The sequence below is a fragment of the Apus apus genome, chromosome 16 (genome assembly GCF_020740795.1).
Source record: "Apus apus isolate bApuApu2 chromosome 16, bApuApu2.pri.cur, whole genome shotgun sequence".
Lineage (NCBI taxonomy): Eukaryota > Metazoa > Chordata > Aves > Apodiformes > Apodidae > Apus > Apus apus.
Genome location: NC_067297.1, coordinates 6,320,354 through 6,344,134, shown reverse-complemented (window position 1 = coordinate 6,344,134; position 23,781 = coordinate 6,320,354). Strand labels below are relative to the sequence as shown.

The window sequence follows — 23,781 nt, the reverse complement described above, 5'->3', positions numbered from 1 at the left end:
CATTAACACTTTAATATTACCTAGTACACACCTATATCTTGTACTAGCAAGCAAGTGTGATGTGAAGCACTTCCTTGAAAATTATTTATTTCACATGGTTTAATATGATTAAGGATAATCCTACACCTGTTTATATAGAAAACTAAATCACTGTAATAGTACCTCTCTACAATTTCAAAGGATATTTTTACTATCAGTAACCAAAGCTTTTTTTTGAGATTTGTTTAAACACAGGTATTGAAGTCTTTTCAATTAATAACATTAATAATTCATAATGAAGTCCCAGTTTGCTCTTCTAATCACAACCATTAAAGTTAAGTATGACCACCTTCAGATCAATGTGCAGGAGAAAACATTGCCTTGCTTGGCCCAACAATTTACTAAATCTTCAGTGAGTGCCACAGACTGGATTTTTAAACTGAAAAGGATCTGGGGGTTACAGCAGTTGCCAGGTTCAACATGAGCCAAGTGTCCCCCCACTGTAAGGAGCAAACCATATACTGGGGTAGGTAGAAAAGTAGCCATTTTATCACAGAAATAATCTCCCTCCTACTTAATCATCCATTCTTACCCAAACTTGCTGTTTTGCAGAGATTTTCCACTGAAGAATCCAAGAGCCACTGTTAGGGCCAGGCAGTGATGTACTGACATAAACTTTAGGAAAAGTTCCTACTGGACTGTTGGTGGGAGCCCTTCAGTTGTACAGGCAACACACTGTGTCTCCAGCACATTGTCAATATCAAGTCCACTAAAACCCAGGCTCCTGGATGGAGAAGACCAATCTTTATCATATCCTTGTTACTGATTCACAATGTGGACTTTAACTCTATTAACATGTGAGAAAACCATTAATCTGAGCAGAAGAACTACAAAAGTTTCTCCCAACCAAAACAGAAGTAGCAGACTGAGAGTGCCTGTGCTCAGGGTGGTCCTCTGCTCCACAGATGACCAAGATAACACAACAGAAAGCACACCCACACTTCCTACAATTACTCTGAAAGTTTAGTGGTGTGCACAGACTGACTCTTTAAAAGCACTTTGCAGAGGTTCTACAGTTAGCTCAAAATGGACAAAAGCTCTAAAACTAGGATAATCTTCTATAATTTTTAAAGATTAGATCAAGGAAAAACACACATGTTTAGTGGCAGCCTTAAAACCACATAAAAACCAGATTCAACTCACATTTGTAAGTTTTTAAGAGCAACTAAAAGCACTGCCATTTCTCTCTGGCCTTATCAGAGAATAAAGCATAACAATTTACTTAACAAGAAAAGATTGCACAAAACCAAAAAGTAACTCACCAAAACAATTGAAAGCTTTTATTGTGATACCTCAAGTAGATACAATATAGTGAAACAACAAATGATGTACAGTATTGCTAGGACAAAACAGCAACACAGCCATGTCACCTGTAAAAGAAAGCATCATAAAGAGTTTAAGAAACAATGAGGCACAACTCAAACTGCCATTTACGACTCATGCTTTAGGCCTCAAACCATTTGTAACAGTCCTTTTAAAAGAAACCTCTGAAGTGTCTGTTCCTTTTGCAGTAAATGTTTATACTGCTGGTTGGCTTAACATGAGTCTCAATGAAGTACGATAAAGTGTCCAAAAAGGCTATCAAGAATTCAACAGCTTCTTCCACCCATCACCATTATTATCAAAGAGTGGAGATGTTCAAAATTTGGTCTGTGAGACTGTAGGTCACGACTGTTGCAATCTGACTGCGGAGATGAGCATGCAGAAGCTCCACAAGCATTACTAAGGGAAGTGTAAGTCCACCAAAAATGGTACCCAGCACTCATGAACCCCTGCACTAACTTGATACACCAGTAAGAAACACAAATGACCATGTGGATATGGTGGCAGTGGTGACTTTGTCAGAACCTCTGAGGCCAGATTTTAATCCAAAGAAAGTTACAAAAATGAATTCCCCTCCTCTCCCATGGACTCTGAAAGACTGCAAGCATACAAGGCATACCACCCCAGCTGGCCATGACATTAGGCCTTGCTAGCGGGAAATTAAGATGGAATTACAACAAACCTCATTAACACAGTTTGACATTGTATAGCTTACAATGAATGAGAGACATTCATATTCTGGCCCTTTTTACTGGCAGATGAGATTACTAGACTGGTAAAAGTCTAGTAAAAATACAGCAAGAGTGGTGAGGCTGTTGTGCCAACAATCCCTCACTAAATTCTGCAGCTTATTTCACAGCAAGTTTGCAACTTAACTGATTTTTTTTATAGATGGCAGCATTGCCTTTTATTTATCAAAAAGGTACTTTGGAGTGACCAGCTAAAGGACAAGTTTAGTGTTTGGAGGCAGATTCAGTCAGGACACTGCTACAGCCACTAGTACCAGCTGATATTTTGGACCTAGACAAAGAATGTGTGGTCAGATTACTAAAGTTACATCAAATTATCATTAATTACTTTAGGACAGGTGTGGCTTTAGAGGTTCAGAGGAAAGAAATCTTTCAATACATGTACATTTTTGCTAGCAAATTCCTATGCATCCCAATGAACATTTCTTCTAAGCCAGCTCATAGTCAGTTCATTTGGTCCAAGAAAGAGCCAGCAAGAAACAAAGGTTCACAAAAGCTTTTTGTTACAGTTTATAAAAAACAAAATACAAAATAAATGTTAAGACCAACAATAAAAATAACCAGTACAAGTAACCAAAGTGCTCAAGTTGGAGGGGAAGTAAACTTGCCCAGAGCAAACACATACAAACTTTAAATATAATCTTTAATATATTACAAAAATTGGTTAGAGGGAAAATGCTTTAGTAAAATTTTTTTTCAAGTAAGTTTACTTTTCTTTCAAATGACTGCTGGAGGGTTCAGTGACCAGACTGACCTCTTCACATAAGCCAGCAGCCATTGCTATCTGGATTCTACTTGCACCAAAACCAATAACAAGAACTCTCTACATCTTTACAAGGGGAGAAAATAATCATTGATGCTGCCAAGCAACACAGGAAGAAAATTCACATATTCCCTCAATAAATGAGCCCCAAGAATTGTTACATGGCAGCACGAGATAGCAATTCTGTACTAATTCTACTCTTTACTTCTTCTATGTGTTCACTCTTAAAAGACCAAAAAGAATATTGCTTTGTTTGGTTCTTTTAAAAGCCATAAACATCACATATAGATCATTAACTCTTTATGCCAGTAGTCTGAAGCTCTATGTGCTAAGCACTTGATGAAGTCCCAACCTTTGGCATCAATGTTAATTAAGGTTTTGGTGAAAATGTCCAGTTTGAAATAGAGATAATGCACTGAAGAAAGAGGTTGAATTTCTAAGAATCAGACTGTGTTGCAGACAGCATTAACTTACTAACAGGAGATAGCTAAACCCCTAATTTTAGAGAGAAAAAAAATTAAATACTTTACATATTTTCTGTAATTTCAACTCTCTCCTGAAAAGCAGCCATTGCTTTTGTCCTCAGTCTGGTGTACTGCTTCAGCAAGTCTGTAGCCAGGAAACAAGAAAAGCCCAAAGATACACAGACCTCACATAAGCATGTTCACAAGTATCAACATTGCAACTGGACTTTGAAGCCAACACAAGCTTTTTGCTGATAGAAGTTTTAGTGCCTTCTTTGTTGGCAACATACATTACAACAGAGGAAAACAAACCCCTCAAGAATTCCAGGTAAAAAAAAAATCAAGAGACAGGCAACACCAAAGCCCATTCTTGCATCAGTGACATTGTTAGAAAGGAGACTTTGAGCACATGAAGTAGTAACGTGTAAGCCGCAAAATCCAGACTGAACACAACTGTACTACCTCGGGTCTCTGGACTGGAACCCAACGGCTTTAACTACTTCTCTAATTCTTACATTTTTAAATCATAGTTAGAGATCATTACAACATCTTGAATGCAGTTTAAGCCAGCCTGCATCACAGATAATCTGTACATGTGGGCAAACTCTTTCCTCTCTCTTCCTCTCCACAAAGACACTGGAAAGCTGGTTTTAAAGATTTCTATTGCCCCTACCCATTGGCATAATTTTTCACGTATGACAAAATTTCTAAAGTGCAGCAGAGTTCAGAAAGCCTATCAGGGATTCCCAAAAATGTAACAGCAGCAACAGCACCTACAACTTAATTTTGCAGGTGCCATATTAGAATTGTTATTGAGAGAAAACAATTTTGTATTGCAAGGCTTCCATATGGTTCAGTTATAGTACTTATGTAGTGTTAAAGGTTTTTTTTTTTTCCAAACATTTTGTCCTGAAGCATTAAGAGGATTAAAAATACAAAGTCTTAAGAGACTGTTCAGTTTGAAAATGAAGTTAGCAAATTCATGTAGATCATTTCTTTCATAGTTGCTCAGAATCTGAATGCACCGATACCAACAGCTAACATAGTGCACACATTTTCCAGAAGTTTCTCTCATTAACTCATTCCATTTAAGAAACAGTGTGACAACAAAAGAGAAGGTGAGTTCCATATACATTTTTTTTATAAAAAGGTACTTGGGGATGATTTAGCCAGCAAACCAAGAAACCCTTTCCCCACCCCCAAGTTTTAAAAACTATCTTGTTATTTTATTTTATGAAAAACTGAGTCAAATTTCCCTTCCCTCTTGTTACCCTTCCATTTGCTACAGGTGCAATAGTAATTGTCATGTCATAGGCTCTGGCCATTTCTCACAAAAATAAATATTTGTGTTCAAATGTAGCAGAAGCAGAATACTTCAACAAGTTTCCTTGATATCAACCTCTTCGTCCAGTGCATTAGGACTATACAGTTACATGGAACCAGCCATAAAACTTCACTGATGCACAAGTCCCTGTTACTGGCAAAGGTACAGTACCAAACCATTTTTTTTAACACACTGACTAAGTTTTTTCTCCAAAAAAAGATGATGCATATATTTTTCTTTTTTAATCTTGCAAGATATAGTTTTATAAATTTCTTATACAGCAAACTCCTTAGGGAATATGTTGGTCTTAAATGAACATAATCTATAGAATCATCAATTTAAAATTCTTCTAAGGTATTTCATTAAGATACCAAATCTCTAGCATAACCTTTTCTAACAACTTGAGACCTGCTAACTTCAGTCAGTGCAATTCAAATATTTGTTTTTAAGTGAGCACTGTACCTTTAACCAATTCACCTACAAGATGTACATAGGTTGTGGTACACTCAAATTTAAAAGAGAAATTAATAACTACAATACTGCATCCTCTTCACTGCCAAACACATCAGAAATTGCTACATATAAAAAAGCACCCCATCCCATACATTCTTTCAGACTGCTCAGATACAGAACTTCTACAGGACTGGAGTGTAGGTGTTTAGGCAAGAAGCATGCACAGCAGAAGGTAGCATTAAAGGCATAGGTCAGAGATAGATGCTAACCAGTAAAATCCGTTTTCAATTAATGAACTGTTTCTCTAGTTTGAGAGAGTTTAGAAAAAGGTCATCCAAAATGTTCCAAAACAACTGTTCACACAGTAATACACGTACAAAAAGAGGGAACTTACACAAGGAGAAAAGGCAAACATGGCCTGAAATAGCCACTTACACTACACTACCCATTTGTGAGGTTTCAGAGTTCAGTGATACTCTCAGGGCCACTCTAGCCAAGCTCTTCCTGTACTTTGTGTTAGTCTTTGTAAAGCATGTTCCACAGAATATTGTCCAAACAGAAGGAAAAAGATTATGATTCACTCCCAGCCATTGTCTTTTATCATGTGGGCAAGTTCAATGATAAATTTTCCTTCTTTGTATTTCTGACTGCTCTCAAAAGCATGTTCCTGCAAAGAAGAAAAGTCAAGACACAGAATTAAACTGGGGCAATTAAGTATTTTAAGTGTCAAACTTATGAAAGACTGAAGTATATTGCTTACGTATTTCCATCCAAGAGTGGTTTTACAGTTTTCACAATAGATATCTGCTACAGCATGTAAACCTGTCAGAAGAACTCTCTCCTCTGCTGGACCACAGCCCACATTTACCCTGGGAAAAAAAAAAAAAAAGGAGAAATTATATTAACTGCATGAATGTTTCTTTTCTTACCTGTTACCTACTTTTCTCCAGATAACAAAAAGTAATTATAAAAAACAAAAAATGGCCTTACTTATTCAATATTGTAAAAGTAACTTCCTCTGTTACACTGGGCTGAAGGAGAGGAAGAAATAAGGGGTTTGTTTTCTGGTTTTCAGGTTGCTAGTCTAAACTGCAAACTGCTGGTGATGCCCACTTACTCACATCAACAAAGACACCCTAAATAGTTAAACTTTCAGAGAACAGAATACTAAGCAGTAGTTGGACACCTCTGGAGTTTAGGGATTTTCTTCAAAAACAATTTGAGACTTCTATAATGGAAATCTGTACCAGTAAATCAGCACCAACAGCTTAATTTAGAACCAGCTCCAAAATAGCGGCAAGGAAAAAGCCTCATAAATATTTCTTTGCTAAAGATCAGCAGACTAAGCCATGATGAACTAACTGCAATATCAAAACAAAACACCCTATCAAATACTGCATCAAGCTAATTTTTCATTAATAAGAGTCTATGCAGAAAACATGAGACAAGACTAAACCAAGTTTTTAGACAGCATTAAACAAAGGCAAGAATTTGCTATTTTTGCTGTTGTATTTGTAGACTCTTACTACTATAATTATACTAGAAGTCCCAAGTCACGACTGAATAACTACAGCTAAAAAGAACTTCAAGGATCTACAATCAAATGCTTTGCAGTTACAGTTCCATTCTCCTGGTCTAAAATAGACTAAGACACTTAACTGCATTTATTTTTGTAAAATGCTGCAACACAATAAATTGCTGAAAATAAAGACAAAAATGCAATCCTGCATATCAGAAACTTAAAATACATCCACTAGCAAATCCAAAGAGTCTTATATTATGGGTAGGACATGCCTAAAACTGCAAATATTAGGCCTGATAAGATCACAGAGACCTTTTGCCTCTAGCACATTTGCAGCATTCAAGGTCATTTAAGATGTACCAAGTTTACTGAAACATTAACCTGTAAATGTATCTAACTATCACACTGGAAAATTCTTTACAGCAGAGCTGTCTAAAGAAAATTTACAGTCACACAATATATTCTGACTTCTGGAAAATCTCAGAATGGCAACTCTTACTCAAGAAAGTTACCAGTACATACACAAAAGTAATTTCACATTAACACCCTCCCCTAAACTTTCAGCTATTGGCAGAATTATTTAAAATACAAGAAAAACTACTGTGTGCAAAGGGATCCTTACAAATCAGCTCAGTAGCTCTTTAATAACTATTGCTGGTGAGTAAAGCCAGTGTTAACAGGGCAAAGTGCAGCTACATTAATTCCAACCTTCTTCCACTTAGGAAGCATACAAATAAAATGACACATTGTAGGCAGTGTGCATAAGCTTAACAACATACTTACACAGAATTAAAGAGGTAGGCTCGTCCCTGGCTTCCCTGGAAGGACTGCATTAAAAGAAAAAAAAAAAAAACAAAAAAAAAGAAAATACACTTGTTAAAATCCACAGAAACTCTCACCAAACAAAAAAATAGTTCCAGAAGGGTATGTTAGTAAGCATATAAGCACAATACAGATTAAAACTATTTCAGCTGATTTACTTTATACCAATTCTTTATAGGAAAGCCTGGTCAAAGTTGTCAGTCACAGTAGATTTTTAGCAATGATTTAAAGTTAAGTCTTACTGCTCAAAATAGGAGGTCTGTAATGCAAACAAAATGTACTTTTTTCCTACTCCTCTGCAAGACACCAATTCTTATTTTCCTAGACATCCTTCATGCTAATTAAAATGGTCTGCTTTTAACTCAAAGGGAATTATTTCCATCTCTAACCTCTCCCACTACATCGAAAAGATGATTTATTTCAATTCCATTACATCATTTAATGTCTCACCAGCAAAATTCTGGACCAAGCATAAAACCAGCATACTGTATTCAGGAAATGCATCTGATCAGTTTAGAAGCTCAGACTTTATTTTAGTAAAACAACTGTTGTCCTCAAATGCCCAAGCATAGCCATATGCTTTCAAATCTCTCACATGCCTCACAGATTATGGACAAAAGACTGTTAAACACTTTCTTGGCCGGATCTAAATTAGTGGTTTAGTCCAGAGCAGTAGCACAGTTTGCAAGTAAAACCCCTAATCAACCACACTTACTGGGGGTTGGTTTGGCTTGCAGAGCAGTTTCAGTGCCTGTGCACTACATCTTTGTTCCTCCTGTACTGACCTAAACCAGAAGCTATTCTACTGAGCCCTCTACAAACACTAGTGAAGACATAAGGCCTGAACCTAGGGTCAGACAGCCTTCAGCTACAAACATCCTGGCAAACCTTGTGAGCAAACTAGATCCAGCCATAGGTAAAACATTCAAAATGTATGTAAGACACATCACTGCTTTCATCTGTTGATTTGTTCCTTCTGTTTTGAACTACTTAATAAACACTGCCATTATTTCCCATTCTAACAGGATCACACTCAAACGGAATTTTTCTTTTTTCTCTCTTCCATACTGAATTCCATTTAAAAAAATCCCTATCTTAATTTTTTTCTTTTTTTTTTCCCCAGAATTTCCTTTCCCTAACCTACTTTGAAAGAAAATTAACAACCTTATCCATGCTGAAGAGAAAGTACAATTGTTTTTACAAATCCTTGCAGTTCTAGTATTGAAGATCATAAATCAGCTTTTTTGAAACCTACATTAGGTCATCATGGAAGATGCTGGGAAGGAAAATCTCACCTTGAATATTTTTGAACAGTTTTAGTAACACTAGGCAGAAGGACCTTTCTGCAATAGATTCTTCTGACATGTATTTACTTACTTAATTAAAAGTCACTTGACACCAAGAGATATTTTGCTAGTGTAGCTATTAGCACCATAACACAAATAACAGTTGTATCTTCACTTACTCAAAACATTTTGCAAAAAAAAGATGTAAAAGGGAAACATATAAATGAACACTTTTTTATCAACATTAATGAGATTATATACCACAACAAAGAATATTAAAAGAAATCTATAACTCTGGGCTACTCTAAGTATCAATAGTGACAATGTACTTACACACAGCTCTTAGCTACTTGTAAAACTTCACCTTAAGATCAGAAGTTCTACCTAACAATTTATAGTGTTAAAATTTTAGTATTATTTCAGGAACCATTTTAAAGGATAATTAAATGGAGATTTTTATTGACAGTTCTTTACCTATAGCAAAGACAAACGAAAAGGTGCTCTCTCCATTAGCCAGACCTGCAAGTCTTATTTTACACAAGGCAAGGGAAAAAAAGATAGGCCATGCAGTACAGTGAAAGCTAAAACTTCAGGTAGGGCTAATCCTGAAAGGAGAGACTCAGGTGAGTACAGACAATGAAAGCTCTGCCAGAAAGTAATCCTGACACCTTCCTTTAAGACAAGCAAATAAAAAGACCTCCACCACTAGTTCAATTCTCCTGAGATGCTTAAACACGCACCACAAAACTGACAGAATGGTACAGAACCTCCAGTCTGCAGTTTCTACAGAAAAAGCAGTGGTCTCTAAGTAGAGCTAGCATCTGGCAATAAATTACAAAGCAGAGTATTTACTGCAGGTGAAAAAAAACCTATTCATGTATATACTCTCAAAAAGTGCCCATTAACAAATGAGTAACTAGCCCAAGCCAACTACCCATGAGTTTAGGCAACTGCAGTAGTGCAACCCCCAAATTTTATAATCAAAAGAAAACACTTGAAAGGTCCTCTTTTTCACAAAGAAGTAAACTTAAACTTGAACTTCCTTGTTCCATGTACCCAAAATTCAGAAAAAGAACTTTCAAAGCAATTATGACAATTATTTTTAGTTAAGCTACTGTAAAAATTCTTGCATTAAAAAAGTTGTAGCCATTTCTCCTTGCTTTAAAAACTTTATGTTGTGAATTAGAATTCACAAATCCTTTTTCAAACTGCACCAAGAAATACTCTCCTATTAATCATGTGCTAGTTTCTCTATTTTACATGTAATTACACATACTAATCACATACAAACTGACTTCTTTTTTTGTCTGGTCCTATCATATCACTTTTTAAACTACTTACATGCCATGCTTGAAGTTCTCCAGCTAGCTGAGAAAGAAAAAGACTCCAGAGCAAACAAAGTCAGGAGACTTTTTGAACTACGTTATGGAATTATTTCTGCCAAGTTTATGTTTATGTCTTGACTTAATATCACCTAATAAAAGGTCTCCTTTGACCCTGCATTTCTTAAAATTAAGCAGAGGGCAGTAATAGGATGCCAGGAATAGCAGAAAAAGAAGCTCTTCTCCTCTCTTGTTTCATAAGCTGCAAAAAACCTCTAGCCAAATGAAATACAAACCGCAGGTTGGAAAGTACTGCTTCAGTTGTTCTTTTCTCCTGATGTATTTTTAAAGATGACTTTTCTTTTCCTGCACCCTTTCCTTCGTTGCCCTAAACACACTATTCTCCTAGGTGTTTTTACTCTCAGAAATGGCCATCTTCATTACATTCCAATTTTCAGGATTATCAGGGTACAGTGGAGGGAGAAGCAACACAAAACAGAACCTTTTCCTGGGATGGTGGTTTTAGAAAGAAACTGTTCAGAAACATTTCACTGTGAAAAGCTCCTCCATTCCCACCTTCTCTAGCAGAGTTTGGCTGATTCATTTGATACCATCTTTCTTATCTACACACATGTTTAGAGGCTAAATAATATATTTACATGCCATAGAACAATTATTTCTTTACCCAGCTGGGAAAAGCAAGTTCTTCCATGTTTACATCACTCACAGATAACTTGACCTGTGGCAACTTGTGTTCTGGAACAGAGAACTTGGGTCTAGCCAGCTTAGACTTTCCTCTAAAATCACAGCGTCCCAAGTATCACTGAGCATTTCATGGTCTGCAATGCATCCATGTGAAACTCTTACACATTGATTGAAGTAAAAGCACTGTCAAGATATTAATTTTTAATTCCCATACCTTTTAATTTTTAGTAATTTCTTAACTTGTCAGAACTTGGCAGTCATAGCTTCTTATTCACATGAATAATTGAGGAATTTTTTTCCCAAAAAAACCTGTATTCAAACAACACAGAAAGGTATCCATCTGTCACATATGCATTCTCTTGACCACAGCATATTGATTAGGTATAAGATTTATTATCAGAGCTGTACCTCCTGATGCATCCTGTTACTAGAAGTGAAAAGAGGACAACTCATTTTGGCTCTTGAGCTGCTTGCTAAGCTTGTAACTTGGCTATAAACAGTATTTTGCATAGCCAGGAAAAAAAAAATTAATACTGAACAAACATTTGTTTTCATCAGCACTAAGTTTCTCACACTACAGTGTATGAATCAGTGATACTGATATGAATTTCAAGAGACCAACAGGTTAAACACCTTGTGTGTCAACTCCTCAAAGGAAATGAAGAGAATATTTTAAATGGCAGTGCCAAGGACTAACAGGCATAACTGTTCAAACCAGTCTCCAGACAAACTGCTCTTCTACAGAATAAACATCATCTATGCAAAGGCAATTTTTTTTTTCTACAGCATTTGTTCAGCACTTCCAAGATTGCTAACACGTAACCAAAACAAAACATTCTATTAAAACTGGCAGAATTCCAAGTCTGAAACATCTTACCCAGTAGAGAGGAATTAGAAAATTGTGGCAAGTGTGACCAACTGTCATCAATAATGACTCACATCAACCAGATTTTTTACTTAGAAGCTGGGCAATTTATCAGTTCAACTAGTATCTCCAGTTAAACAAACCTGAAGTCTGCTTTTCCATGATCCTCAATAATACTGCATTGATTTAGGAGTTAACCTTGTCCCCAGAAAATCTGCATCTTCGACTAATTGTCCCTTCCTACAGGAAGATCTAGAAGATCCCTAACTTTTTCTTGGTTTAGCACAGTTGAAAATACCTAGAAGGTATGACAGTGTAAGCAGAACTCTTTTAACTGTGCTTGGAAACTACAATAAGGTCTCCTGCAACCAGAGTTTGGCATTATGATCTTTTCAAGTTATCTGACAGATCTCTGTCATCAACACATTTTGTAGTAAAAAAATTTTATAAACGTTTCAATTATACAGTAGTGCATAACTGCAGAATTAGATATGATCTATGCTTCTAAAATTAAGCCTGTCATTACCTCTAACTCCAGGATTAGCTGTTTTACAGAGGAGAAAAGGAAGTACCAGTTAGGCAGAAACATACTTGCTGCCCTAGGCATATCTAAGGACATGGGTGGGGGAAGGGAAGCTACTAAAAAGTGTATGTAATTAATTATTCCCCACAGATAGGATTAGATTGTATGGCTAGACATCATGCTCCACAGAAAACATCCAGAGAAACCACCATCTTTCTTGTGGCTACATCCAGAGAAACAAGCCTCTCAGAGAAAAAAAAAAACATCAAGAGAATATTTATGAAATTAGGCCTATTCTCAAGTTTTTTCAGTAGGGAACAAAAATGGCCTTCAAGCACACAACAGGCCCAACTATCTTTTCAAGTGCCCACTACATCATCAGTATCACCAAATTGAGTTAAGCTAAGAAGAGCAAGTTTATTTAAAGACAATAAACCCTTAAAAATATTCCTCCCAAACTCCTCAGTTAAAGAGAGCAAGACATAAAGACTGATTGCTAAGCAAGGCTAAAAATGTTTTGGTACCTTTGGTACCTTTCCTTCTCATCAATAATATAACAGCAGACATACTGAATGCCTTGAAGAGCTAAATTTATCCAAGATTGTTCTTGTAACCACAAGGTGCAAGGATTTCCCAGGGAAGTCAATGACAGTTACATACATATATACCTTCACAAGGAACTTCCTCTTGAAAATCTGACACATCTAGTCTTGTCTGTGACTTCATGTGACTCTTTCCCCCCTCTGGTCAGATAAGCTTTGCAATGAATGATGAAGAAGAAAGTGAGAGGATTTATACACGCATCTATACAAAGTAATCCACATTTTCTTCCATCCCCAGCATTAAGGTACATTGTAAGACAATTCAGCAGTCTTTCAAGCAGGTCAACGTGGAGTAACAAAGCATTATCCTTTGCAATATATCCACTAGCTTTCAAGATTTCTATTAGGCATTTGTATTTCTTTGTAATTTGTTGGACACTGGCTGAATTTTTAAACAATTACTGGAACTTAGAGGGTGCAAGCCATTCTCAAGTGCTTTGGAACTTACACACTTCAAGCAACATTTGCCTCCTATAAAATTAACTAATGCTAATAATCATTATGTATTCTCTACCTTTTACAACCAAGTTCTTTCAGTGAAGCCTTTCACAAAACTTGTTTTAGAATCACACTCATGTAACATTTTGTACAGGCCACAGAGGTGGCAACCTCCCCTGGACTTGAAAGAGTCTTGCACAACTGTTCCCTCAAAACTTTATTATGTCAATTTTTAATCTGTTGCGATTTTAAAAATTATTAACGTACACTGTTTAGTTGCTTTTTATGTGCATTCATTTAGAACATTTTTAATCCAACAACAACTGCCTCCTATGGCATACATTTTTTTGCCTTGCTCTTCATGAGGGCCTGTGGTCACTTGCTGATAAAGGTTACTTCTCTTCCGTGCCTGTAGCCATAGTAGGATATGATTAAAAATAACCATTTGATTCTTTAAAGAAATAAAAAAGCTACAGGTTCTTCACCTGTCCTCTGAATACCCCTCAATGTAGTGAAGACTGGTTTGCTCCTTCTAATATTATTTGTATAAAAATGTTTAACGTTCACTTTGAAGCCTTCGCCAAAGGAACAGAAAATCCAGCACCTGCAGACGTGTTAAGAATGCAAATCAGGAGTGTCTAAGAAGTACCTACACCGCTTCAAAATTACACTTATTTCAATTAAAAGTCATTATATATCTTTCAAATTGTAGTGCTTACCCCCAAGATGACTGGGGTTATAAATTATTATGGCAGCTGTTCATACATGTGTCCACCTGTACAGACAAAGGTTTGTCAACATCTCTACTACTGATGACCTCCCAGTTTGGGACTCCTGTTCTCAAACAGCATTCTTCCTACTCCACCTTTCCCCAAGTTTCTCCCTAAACCCAGAAAACACAAGGTTATAGAGTGAAAATATCTAGAAATATATCTCTAATCACTAACATTCAAGTTAATTTCACCACCAGGCAACACAATGAGTCCTTCCTTAGTTGCAGGGAAAACTAAAACTACAGGTTACTATGAATTCACTTGTGCAGGCAGCACATTTTTATACTGCCTTTTTAGTCTTTAGTCTTATTTCTAAACCATGACTTCTGGTTGCCATTTTATCACCAGCAAGGGCACAAGAAAAAAAAAAAAAAGCTTGATGATTCATTCTAAGGCACAAAAAAGATCCTGCTGCTCAAACAGAACAGAAATAAAATGAAAAGATGACTCGTGTATGCTGCCACCCTTGTAAGACAACTGGCATCAACAGTTCTCAGAAGCAGAACTGCCAATCTGTATTGAAGTCTGGTATTCTGAGGACCAGAATCAAAGGCATGATTGACAGAAATATCCAGTGCTCTTTGCTTTGCCACAACAGACCAACATTTAAGACAAACACAACTCATTTCACAGCATAGCTTATCATTTCATCTTGGAGATGTTATAGCATCAGGCATAACAAATGGTTATGCCTCAAAGCACGTTAGAAAACTACTTGTTGCTGCTTTTAGTTAAGAGTGCACCGTTTATTTTGGCTTTTTCCCCTGACCACACAGAAGAAGAAAGCAACGATCACCTCACACCCAGGAAACGTGAGGCAGTTACAGCACAGTACCAAGTACTGTTTGCCTTTATCTGCTGAAGAGTATTTGTAGCACCAGGGTTCAGGACTGATGTTGTGCAGTAAGCACTTGGAAAAAAGTGTATTTAGTGAGTGTTACCCAGAGCTTTGCTTTTAACTAGACCCTCAAAGTAAGACAGGAAGAGAAGAGAAACACCAAGTTGAACTCTGCTCCATCAATCAATCGAAGACAGTACAGGAACTGTACTGTTATTATTTTAAGTATTTTTGCTGCAGCTGAGTAGTAACTAGGATTCTAGACATTGTTAGTATAAATAAAACATCTCTCTCATTAATCTAACTTCATTGCAAATATTGTGTGCATCAATGAAGGCACTTTAAGAGAACTTCAGAAAAAAAATGAATATAAAATACCTGCTCTGACATAGAACTGTAAAAGGACTAACAGATTAGTGTAAATTATGCCTACACATGTTGTTTAGGATATTTCTTCAGTCTTTATTTTCCAGGTGAACTTGCATTTTCATTTGAAATAAATCAAACTTTATTTCCTTTCACCACTCCCTCAGGACAGCACTACTTATTTTTAATGATCCAAGTGTACCTAACTATTGCTTTGCAGTTGTTTCCATCAGAAGAACTTCTCCAGTGTTAGAATATATACAAGTTAAGCTTGAAGGAGACTTTTTTTTCCAAAGCTATGTTCCAAATAAACGTACAATAGATGAGAAAGTCTTTTTTATTTTACAAGCATACAAAGAAGATACACCTCCCATTTAAATATATTTATCATTATCACAGACATTTAAACAATGAAATATAGTCAAAAAGTCTTAAATTGACAGAATATGGATCAGCTGTCAAATATGCATATTGTCAACCTGCAAGTACAGAAACGGTTGGGAAATGTTCTCACTGAAAATTATGGAAGCTAGAAATAATGCAGAATCCACATCTAACACCCTTCCCAACACTACAAGAAGCAACTTCAAAGTATTTGTATTTACTAGATATATTTAAAAAGAGTTCCCCATATTATCTGAATTTTCTCTTAAATATTTAAAATTATTTATGAAGGTGTCACGTAAGCAAGTGATTTACTTAAGAACATACTCAAAATATTCTGCTGACCAGAAGTCCCAAGACTTTGGAGAACAACTGGCTCTGTGGTAACTGTGGCAACTTAGCTGACATGCAAAAATTTTAAGTTCACTGAAATAAGAGCTTCCTAGGAAGTATCTGTGCTTGGACTGCACTTTCTCCATGAATTTATACATCAAGATACACAGCCAGCCAAGTTTCAGTCTTCATGTAGACATCTGTAACTTGAAGTTTAGAAGATATTAATCCCTCCCACTAGTTCTTGGCCAAGAACATGTAATGAATAATGAAGCCATTATTGCTTGTCATTTAGAATCCAGTGTTGCCAAAACCCAATACTCAAATTCTGAAATTAACAGGGAAAAATTAAATTCAAATGCATTTGCATTACTATTGGAATATTTATCTTGTTTTTGCTGACCTTAAAATGAAGTAAGATCACTCAGTATGAAGTGATGAAGTTTTTTCAAGTTAACACAAGTGAGTCCTCCCTCTTAATTTCTTTCCATCATGTTATACATGCAGCTTGCTCACTGTTTCACATTTCATGTGTCACATCACATGTACCAAGTTGAAGGAAATAATTGTTTAGGGGAAGAGACTAAAGGCAGAGCAGAAGTAAGGAAGCAGTAACACTGCCAAGAACGGTCACCAATATCACTATTTGAAACAAAAAGTTGCGTTGAGATCTAAACAAAGATCAAAAAGATAAGTTAACACAAGAAAAACATGATGGAGAAAACCCATTATTTGCTGACAGTCTTCTAAGGGATAAGCAAGGAGGTTCTTTCTCCTCACCCCAAGAAAACCTCAACTCAGAAGTAACAGCATTCTCATCTCTTCATCACTCAAGAGCAGCATCACCTTAGTGCTGTTGAACACACAAACGGGCAGGAACAATAGATGAGGTTAGTTACAAAGGGTTTACCACTACAAATTTTATTTGATGAAATAGTTATATAGAAAACAATTGGTACTAAAGGTTTTGAAAAGCAACTGAAGTGTTTTTTTCCAGGAAAGCATTAAGAGCAAATCCACCAGGAGCTTATTTGAAGCAAATAATTAACCAGTCTGTCAAGTATTTATCCCAAACTTCAAGTTTTCCTACATCCTTCATACATAAGAATCCTGGTTTCTTCCAGCAACAGGCAAGAAAGACAGGCCTACCCTGTTTCAAGGATCCACACATCCTCTAAGCTTAAGACAGTCCACCTACTTCGAACATCTCTGGCTAATCATATTCCTTGGGAACTGGTATACAGCAGAAGTAAATGTGTTTACAGATTCCATAAGAGCAGTAGAACATTCTGGAAACTGCCAGTTCTGTGACTTTCAATCAAGTAAGAGTAAAAACTAATCTTTATCTGGAATAACCATGCCAGAATCCTTTCCCTACCCAGAGATCCATGTTTTCTTCTGCCAGTTTTCCTTAGCAGACTTCTCAGATACAGCAGCTCACAAGGTACCTACCTGACAGCAGACAGAAGCTGTTAATATGGAGAATGTATTAGGTCAGCCTTTATGTCACATTCAAAAGTTTCCAGAATATATCCAGTCCTCAGTACACAACGTGTATGACCCAAGAGTGAACCCAGGGAAGATACTTTGAGGTATTCATCAATTTGCATCCCTTATCTACTGGGAGCAGTGATATAGTGATAACCGTTTTGGTTAAGAAATAATTCATGAGGTCTCTAAACAAACCACTTGCCTTGGAGATCAATTCATCGTGGTTGGCTAGATGGGCCCTGCAGTGGATGCAGCTGTAGGTGCGATGACAGTTTGGCAGGTAAGCCTGGAACGTTTTTGATTTTGTCATTTTTACCATCTCTGCTGGTGGCTCCTCACTCAGCTCAGGGCTGGCACTTGAAGAATTACAACTTTGCTGAACTCGCTGACAGAAGAAACACTGGAATATGCAAGCAAAAGCCGTTGTTGTTCTGGAGTGTGTGTGGCACTTTCCACACAAATGACAGAAGAGAAACAGTCACAACCTGCAGGTGAAAGAGAGCAGAACAATTAGCAGCTTACAACAAGGCCAGAATAAGCTTGTTATTCAACAATTCTAGAGACAAAGCAAAATTATTTAGAGCAAATGCCTGACTACATCACAGGCCCCTTTTTTCCTATGAAGCTGCTCAGTTCAAGTTCCATTCAACAGAGCAATAAGCAGTTCTGTTCTGCTAGAGGCATCCACTCCATTACATCTCTAATGAAATAGGAAATTCAAACAGCTCTCCACAGAACACAAGCACTCTACAATATACCAGGTATACACTGTAAGACATCCACACAGAAAATTACAGCAAAAAGAGAGGGGATTAGATCCAAGTTCATTGTCTTTGAAATTCCAGTGGTAAGTTCCAATATAGCAAGTGACAAGGAATCTTGGAAAACACTTGCTGTGCCCAACAATGAACATACAATAGATACTTGCACTTCAGCTTTCAGCAAAAATCTTGCTGTACTGCATCTGGCTTTGAATCAAATACCAAGTAAGATACTCACACCCTGTTCAGGGATCTGTGTCTCCTCCTCTTTCAAGCTCAGCAGAATTATGCCTTTAGGCAAAGACCTTTTTGACTAGTGTCCTGATCAAAGCTAATTAAGATACCTCCTTGCTCTACCAGAATAATCTTAATGGATGCTACCAAAATCAGAGTCAGACAATAAAAGCTAAAGTCTACACAGAAATATCCAATTGTATTCTAAATCCTCAGGGTGCCTTTGAGAGACATTATATGCATAAACAGAGGGCCAGACCTTCCTGCTATGCTGGAAAACAAGACTTTTGTAGAGTTTGCCTGAAAATTACATATTCTAAATATTCACAGCAACATCTACTGATCTGTCAGAGGCCATTAGTTACCACAGCACATGCATCAAGCTAATGAGCAACCCAGACATGAACACTGCACAGTCACTTATGTCATCAGCTATCAGGTGACTGACAGAGTAGGTCAATAGCACAAACACAGAAACAAGAGCCAATATAAAGAATTTACAGAATCTTGATCCAGCTACTAAAACAAGCATGCAAAACACTTATCACAGTTGTAAACTGTGCACAGGGCAGCAGTTAACCACTCTTCTAGCAGTAGGATACTAGTAACACAAATAGAGCAGTAAATGAAAGCCCCATAAATTAAAGACTGTTTATAGGAAGCAGTCACTGTGCTTCAAAAGAAGTCTTGAGAAAGTAATCTGTACAGCAGGCCTAGCACAAGAGGCAGCCACAGCAAGATTGAAAGTGTTTTGGCTTGGGTTGTTTTTTTGTTTGGTTGGGATTTGGGCTTTTTTAAACCTCAAGCTTATGGCAGCCGCAGGAGAAAAGACTTAAGAAGCTACAATTAAATTTCTTACACAAAGAATTGCAAAGCCCAAACAGGACATGTGGCAGAACAAACTAAATCCAAAAAATAAAGCAGCAACAGGAACAAGTTGCCATCCAAAGCACATACCTACATATCAGAATGACTGGACAGTCACCAAAAAGGAAAACAGATTTGATAAGGGATACAATAATATGTCTTAAATATTAACCCAGTAAGCTTAAAGAGCAGAACTTAAGTATTAATACAGTCATTTAAACACCCTTTATATATCTATTTTCCTGATATAATTTCATTATAACTGCAAAGAATTATTACAGTCTGGAGAAGAGAGCTTACTTCTGTAGAAGAGCTAGATATTAAGCCACATTTATTAGAGGTAACAGATTTATAGAAAAAAGAAGAAATACAATCCTGGAAGTGAAACTTAAGCTCCCCTTTAAATACTCTGCTTGAACTCTTAAATGTTAGAAAGATACAGATCCTGTTTATGTTCTTAGACTTGGGGAAAAAAAAAACCCACAAAGCAGTGTTTCAGAATGAAAGACACCACAAGCAACGATGTTTTGACTTGGATTAGATCCTTTAGATCAATAAATGAAACATGAGTTCAATGCTTGCAGAAGTTCAGCTGGTTAAACCTACAAGGAAAATTCTTTTCTTCAAGGCATTCCTAGAAGCTCTTTTAATTCCCATTTCTAAAGGCAATCCAGGCTCTTTCATATCGAGTCCTTCAGCTACAGAAATTTAAGAGTTCCAAAGCTCATTTGACAAGACTTGTGTTTCACATTGCTCTCTTCAAAAAGAAGGCAATCCGAAGTGTTTGAGACACTGCAAGAACCACAGAACTCACTGCTTTGTGATGTTACAGGCAAGGTTCAAAGCATGAACCACTTCTTAGTTCACTCTAGCAATGCTGAATAAACAGTCCCGCTCCAGTTACAAGCAGGTTTCATGGCTGCTGTTCACCATTCTGCAGAAAACAGTGCAAAAACCTGAGGCAACCATTTTTTTTTTCCCCTCGGACAACAGCACAGGCCGCGCTTCGGCCACGCACGTGACGGTTGGGTTTCACGAAGAGCGACTGGAGACGAACTGCAGAACCCAGCACAGAGAGCAAACGAAACCCGTTGATTCCCGTTTCTCAACGGCCGCGCAGGTGCCGCTCGGGTGACCTGCGCTCGCACCTGCCGGCCCCGCACGGCCGCCGGGGGACACCCCGAGAGCGAGGGGGGGTTTGGGGGTGTGTATCTATATGTGTCTATATGCGTGTATCTATATGTGTGAGTGTGAACGAACCATGCACCGCCCCGTCCCGCCGCCCGCACCTGGCCCCGCCCCGTGACGTCACCAGGGCGGGCCCCGGGGAGGCCAATGGGGCGGCCCCGCCCCCCGCGGTACCCGGATGTGTAAACAAACACCCCGAGCAGCCCGGGGGGGCGGCCCCGCCGCGGGGGTGCGGGCCGGGGGCTCCGCTCCGCCCAACCCGCGGCCCAACGGGCACCGGCAGCACGAGCCGCTGCCGGGGGCTGCCCGAGCGCTGCCTGCGCCGCGCGCGGGCGCGCAAACAAAAGGGGTCAGGAACCGGCCCCGCCGTCACCGCTTCTGGGCTCAAGGAACGAAAAACAATAAAGCAGCGACACAGAAGGAGCGCGGGAGTCGCGCTAGCTCGACAAACCCGCTGCGATCTGATTACCCCAGCAGGGAAAACCTGACAAAGTTAAAAGACTTAAGACACAGGAGCTTCCTTTTGGGGTCAGATACCGAGAAGTAGCAGGGGGAAAAGGGAAACAACAGATGCGAGGACAAAGTTGGCGGCAGGGACGGAGCTCCCGGGAGGGCGCAGCTGCTCCCGCAGGTTTCAGCCTTCCCCGCACAAAGCCGCGGCGGGTGACGCCGCTGCCTTTCCTCGCCCTCTCACAGCCAGCCCGGCAACACCGGCGCGTCTCCCCCAGCGGCCGGGACAGCCGCGCGGAGCCCCCGGACACGGCCCCGCTCCTCCCGCCGCCCCGTCCCTCGGGCAGGGGGAGCCCAGCAGACCCCTGCTCGCCGAGCCCTGCCTCCCACCCCCCACAATTATGTAAACCATCACCACCCGCCCCGTAACGAGGAGGCTACGGGCAGCGCTGCCGTCATTTCCAGGCGCTATAAATAGCGCCCGAGCCCTCCTGCCGCCAGCAAAGTTGCTTTGCCGGCCCCCGCCCGGCGCGCACCGGAAACGCGGCTCCCCCCGGCCCGGGCAGCCGCGCGGGGCTCCTCTCGCAGCCGTTCCTCGGTTAAACAAAATAAAACCAAGCACCGCGGAGCGCGGGTGCCGCACGCTCCCGTACTTACCGCCGCGCCGGCTCCGCTCCCCAGCCCGGGCTCCGAGCAGCAGCGCACCCCCAGACCCCTTCCCTTAGCAGGCAGCGGGCAGGAGGGGAGACGGGAACCCCGGTGCCCGCACGCCGGCCGGGATGGCTCAGCGCCCGGCCCTTACCGAAAAACAAAGAGCAGGGGGGTGTCTGCGCTGGGGGCGGCTTCTCTCGCCTCCAAAGTACCTTCCCGGCGGCGGCCAGGGGGTCATAGGCGGGGGCCGGGCGCGCGTCTCCCGCCCTGGGGCCCGCGGGGCGGCCGAGGCATCCTGCCGCCTGCCCTGCCGCCTGCGCTGCCGCTGCCGCCGCCTTTGTTGTGCTCCGGCCGGGCCCGGGGGCGCAGCGCCCGTTAAACGCTCCCCCCGCCGCCCACAGCCAATCGCCTCGCGCGCGCGCGCGCCCGGCCCGGCGCCCGCCCCGCCCCCTGGGGGCGGGGGAAAGAACCGCGGCGGGAGGGAGGGAGGGGGGGGCGAGGCGGGCGCGCGCGCGGGCCGGGCGGGCTCCACCCCCTGTGGCCCCGCGGGGCCGGCGGGCGCGTGGGCCGGGGCGCGTGCCGCGAGCGCCCCCCTCGGCTCCTGCTCCCCCCCCCCCCCGCGGGGGGTGCGCGCGGCGGTGCGAGGCGGGAAGCGGGGGCGGCGCGCGGGGCTGTCGCGCGGGGCGCTGAGGCGCGGCGGGGCCTGGCTGGGGCGGCCGGGCGGGAGCTGAGGAGGGACGGAGAAACGCTGCCCCGGGGGGCGGGGACCGAACCCGCACCAGGTAAATTCTCTCGCCGAAGCAGCCGGGGCGTTTATGGCTTCATTACCGCGCGTTCTCAGAGGGGTTGCCGTGCGCAGGCACTGTACTGGGCGGTGTAAGATTGCCCGGGTGATTTGTCACCAGAGCGTTTTCGTCTTCCACGTTTCCGCCGAAAGAAGGTAAAACCCTGGAAGGTGACACAGGCCTGTGACAAGTTCAATGCTGTGGGAAAAACATGAAGAGAAAATGCCCTGCTGGAGAGTGGAAAATAAGTAGAATGTGTCAGAGCACTTGTTTCTGGAGAGGGAATTCTGGGAAGAGCTCTTGGCTTGCTTTTTATGAAAAACACAGGTTTTAATGTATAAAAGACAAAATTTTGAAGCCTAAGTAAACCAAAATACAACTCACCTACAAGTAGTTTCCAAAGCATCCAAGCTGTGTTAGCAATGATCTTGTTTTCCTTAAAAAAAAAAAAAAGTCAATAAAAGCTAGCCCCTCGTTTATTTTGGCTGCCCTCTTCCATTTCCATGGGCAGAGTGTGGAGATACAACTGACAAAGCCTGTGACGAAGCTGTCATTTATGCGTTGCACCCCAGGCAGGGCTCTCTTGTCATGCTACATAAACGACACATCACTAACATTTTTGCCTCCTTTTCTTCTGGTCCGTACTGAATTATTTTTTTTTTCCTTTTCCCAAATCTTTATCAAGTGTTTTTTTCATCTAAGAGGCCTTAGCACTTTGCAGAATAGTAGAGCAATAGAATCCATTACAATTCAGCCAGTGGCTATAACCAGTAAATCGTGTGCTAGTTGATTTTATTCTGCCTATCAGTTTTTTTAATATTATCCATATCTTTATATGTGTTTTTGTCATATGCTTCTTAATGGCAAATTAATGGCTATTCTTGAAGAATAGTACAAAACAGTCACACTTGCACAATAAAGAAGAAATATGTTTTGGCAAAACAGCATGAAACAAACATCTGTGAGAGTATTTCTAATAGGGCTTTTGTTGGACTTTTCATCTCTAGCTCTGGTCCTGACAGCTATAGTCTGGTAAAAAAAAGGAGAAAGGTGGTAATCCTTTTGACTTCCTTAGCCTCACTTCAGAGTGCACCAAATCAAGCTTCCTAATCTAGTTGCCACAGAAGAGTTAGATGAGGCATGTGATAAAGACATACAAGAATATAATAATTGGAACAGAAAAAGAGGCAGGGACATAGCATAATTTAGCAGAGAAATTACGTTAAGTCTGGTACAGTGCAGAGAGTACATAAATCTTGAGATGCTTCTTGAAAAACAGCTTCAGCCTGTTAAAAATATCCCAAAGAGGGCTTTTAAACATTTTTAACAAGCTGCTTCTTTTACTTCATTTTGAGGGGCTTGTTACTACACTCCCTTAACAAGATAGATTTCTTAGTCCATTCTTTATCTAGTTATCTAGTTGGCTGTATTCATCCGGTGTGGCGGATCGTATTCACATA

The 23,781-nt window shown here is 40.2% G+C and overlaps 1 protein-coding gene and 1 long non-coding RNA gene across 3 annotated transcripts in view; one reads left to right on the top strand and one right to left on the bottom strand.

Moving 5' to 3' along the window:
- Window positions 1-1,304: 1,304 nt before the first annotated feature.
- On the bottom strand, window positions 1,305-21,903 carry YPEL1 (yippee like 1). 2 transcript variants are annotated; one of them, XM_051634488.1, is made up of 5 exons: window positions 21,543-21,903; window positions 17,588-17,870; window positions 7,421-7,464; window positions 5,876-5,984; window positions 1,305-5,782 (listed from the first exon to the last, which is right to left on the bottom strand). In XM_051634488.1, exons 2-5 carry the CDS (start codon window positions 17,702-17,704, stop codon window positions 5,693-5,695), a joined length of 360 nt encoding a protein of 119 aa, XP_051490448.1. In that variant the 5' UTR covers window positions 17,705-17,870; window positions 21,543-21,903; the 3' UTR covers window positions 1,305-5,692. The 2 variants fall into 2 exon arrangements, with proteins under 2 accessions (XP_051490448.1, XP_051490447.1); XM_051634487.1 differs by having other exon boundaries at window positions 21,688-21,903.
- Window positions 21,904-22,160: 257 nt separating this feature from the next.
- Window positions 22,161-23,781, top strand: part of LOC127391582 (uncharacterized) — a 40,171-nt gene continuing 38,550 nt past the window's right edge. Inside the window, exon 1 of the long non-coding RNA XR_007891077.1 lies at window positions 22,161-22,318. This is a non-coding gene — a long non-coding RNA (uncharacterized LOC127391582). The remainder of the gene's footprint in view (window positions 22,319-23,781) is intronic.

Coding starts and splice junctions, on each gene's coding strand:
- YPEL1 (XM_051634488.1), bottom strand. CDS start 17,704: ATGGTAAAAATGACAAAATCAAAAACGTTCCAGGCTTACCTGCCAAAC. Junction 5,985..7,420: donor GCCTACCTCTTTAATTCTGT/GTAAGTATGTTG, acceptor TTTTTTTCCCAG/GGTAAATGTGGGCTGTGGTC. Junction 5,783..5,875: donor CCACTCTTGGATGGAAATAC/GTAAGCAATATA, acceptor TCTTCTTTGCAG/GAACATGCTTTTGAGAGCAG.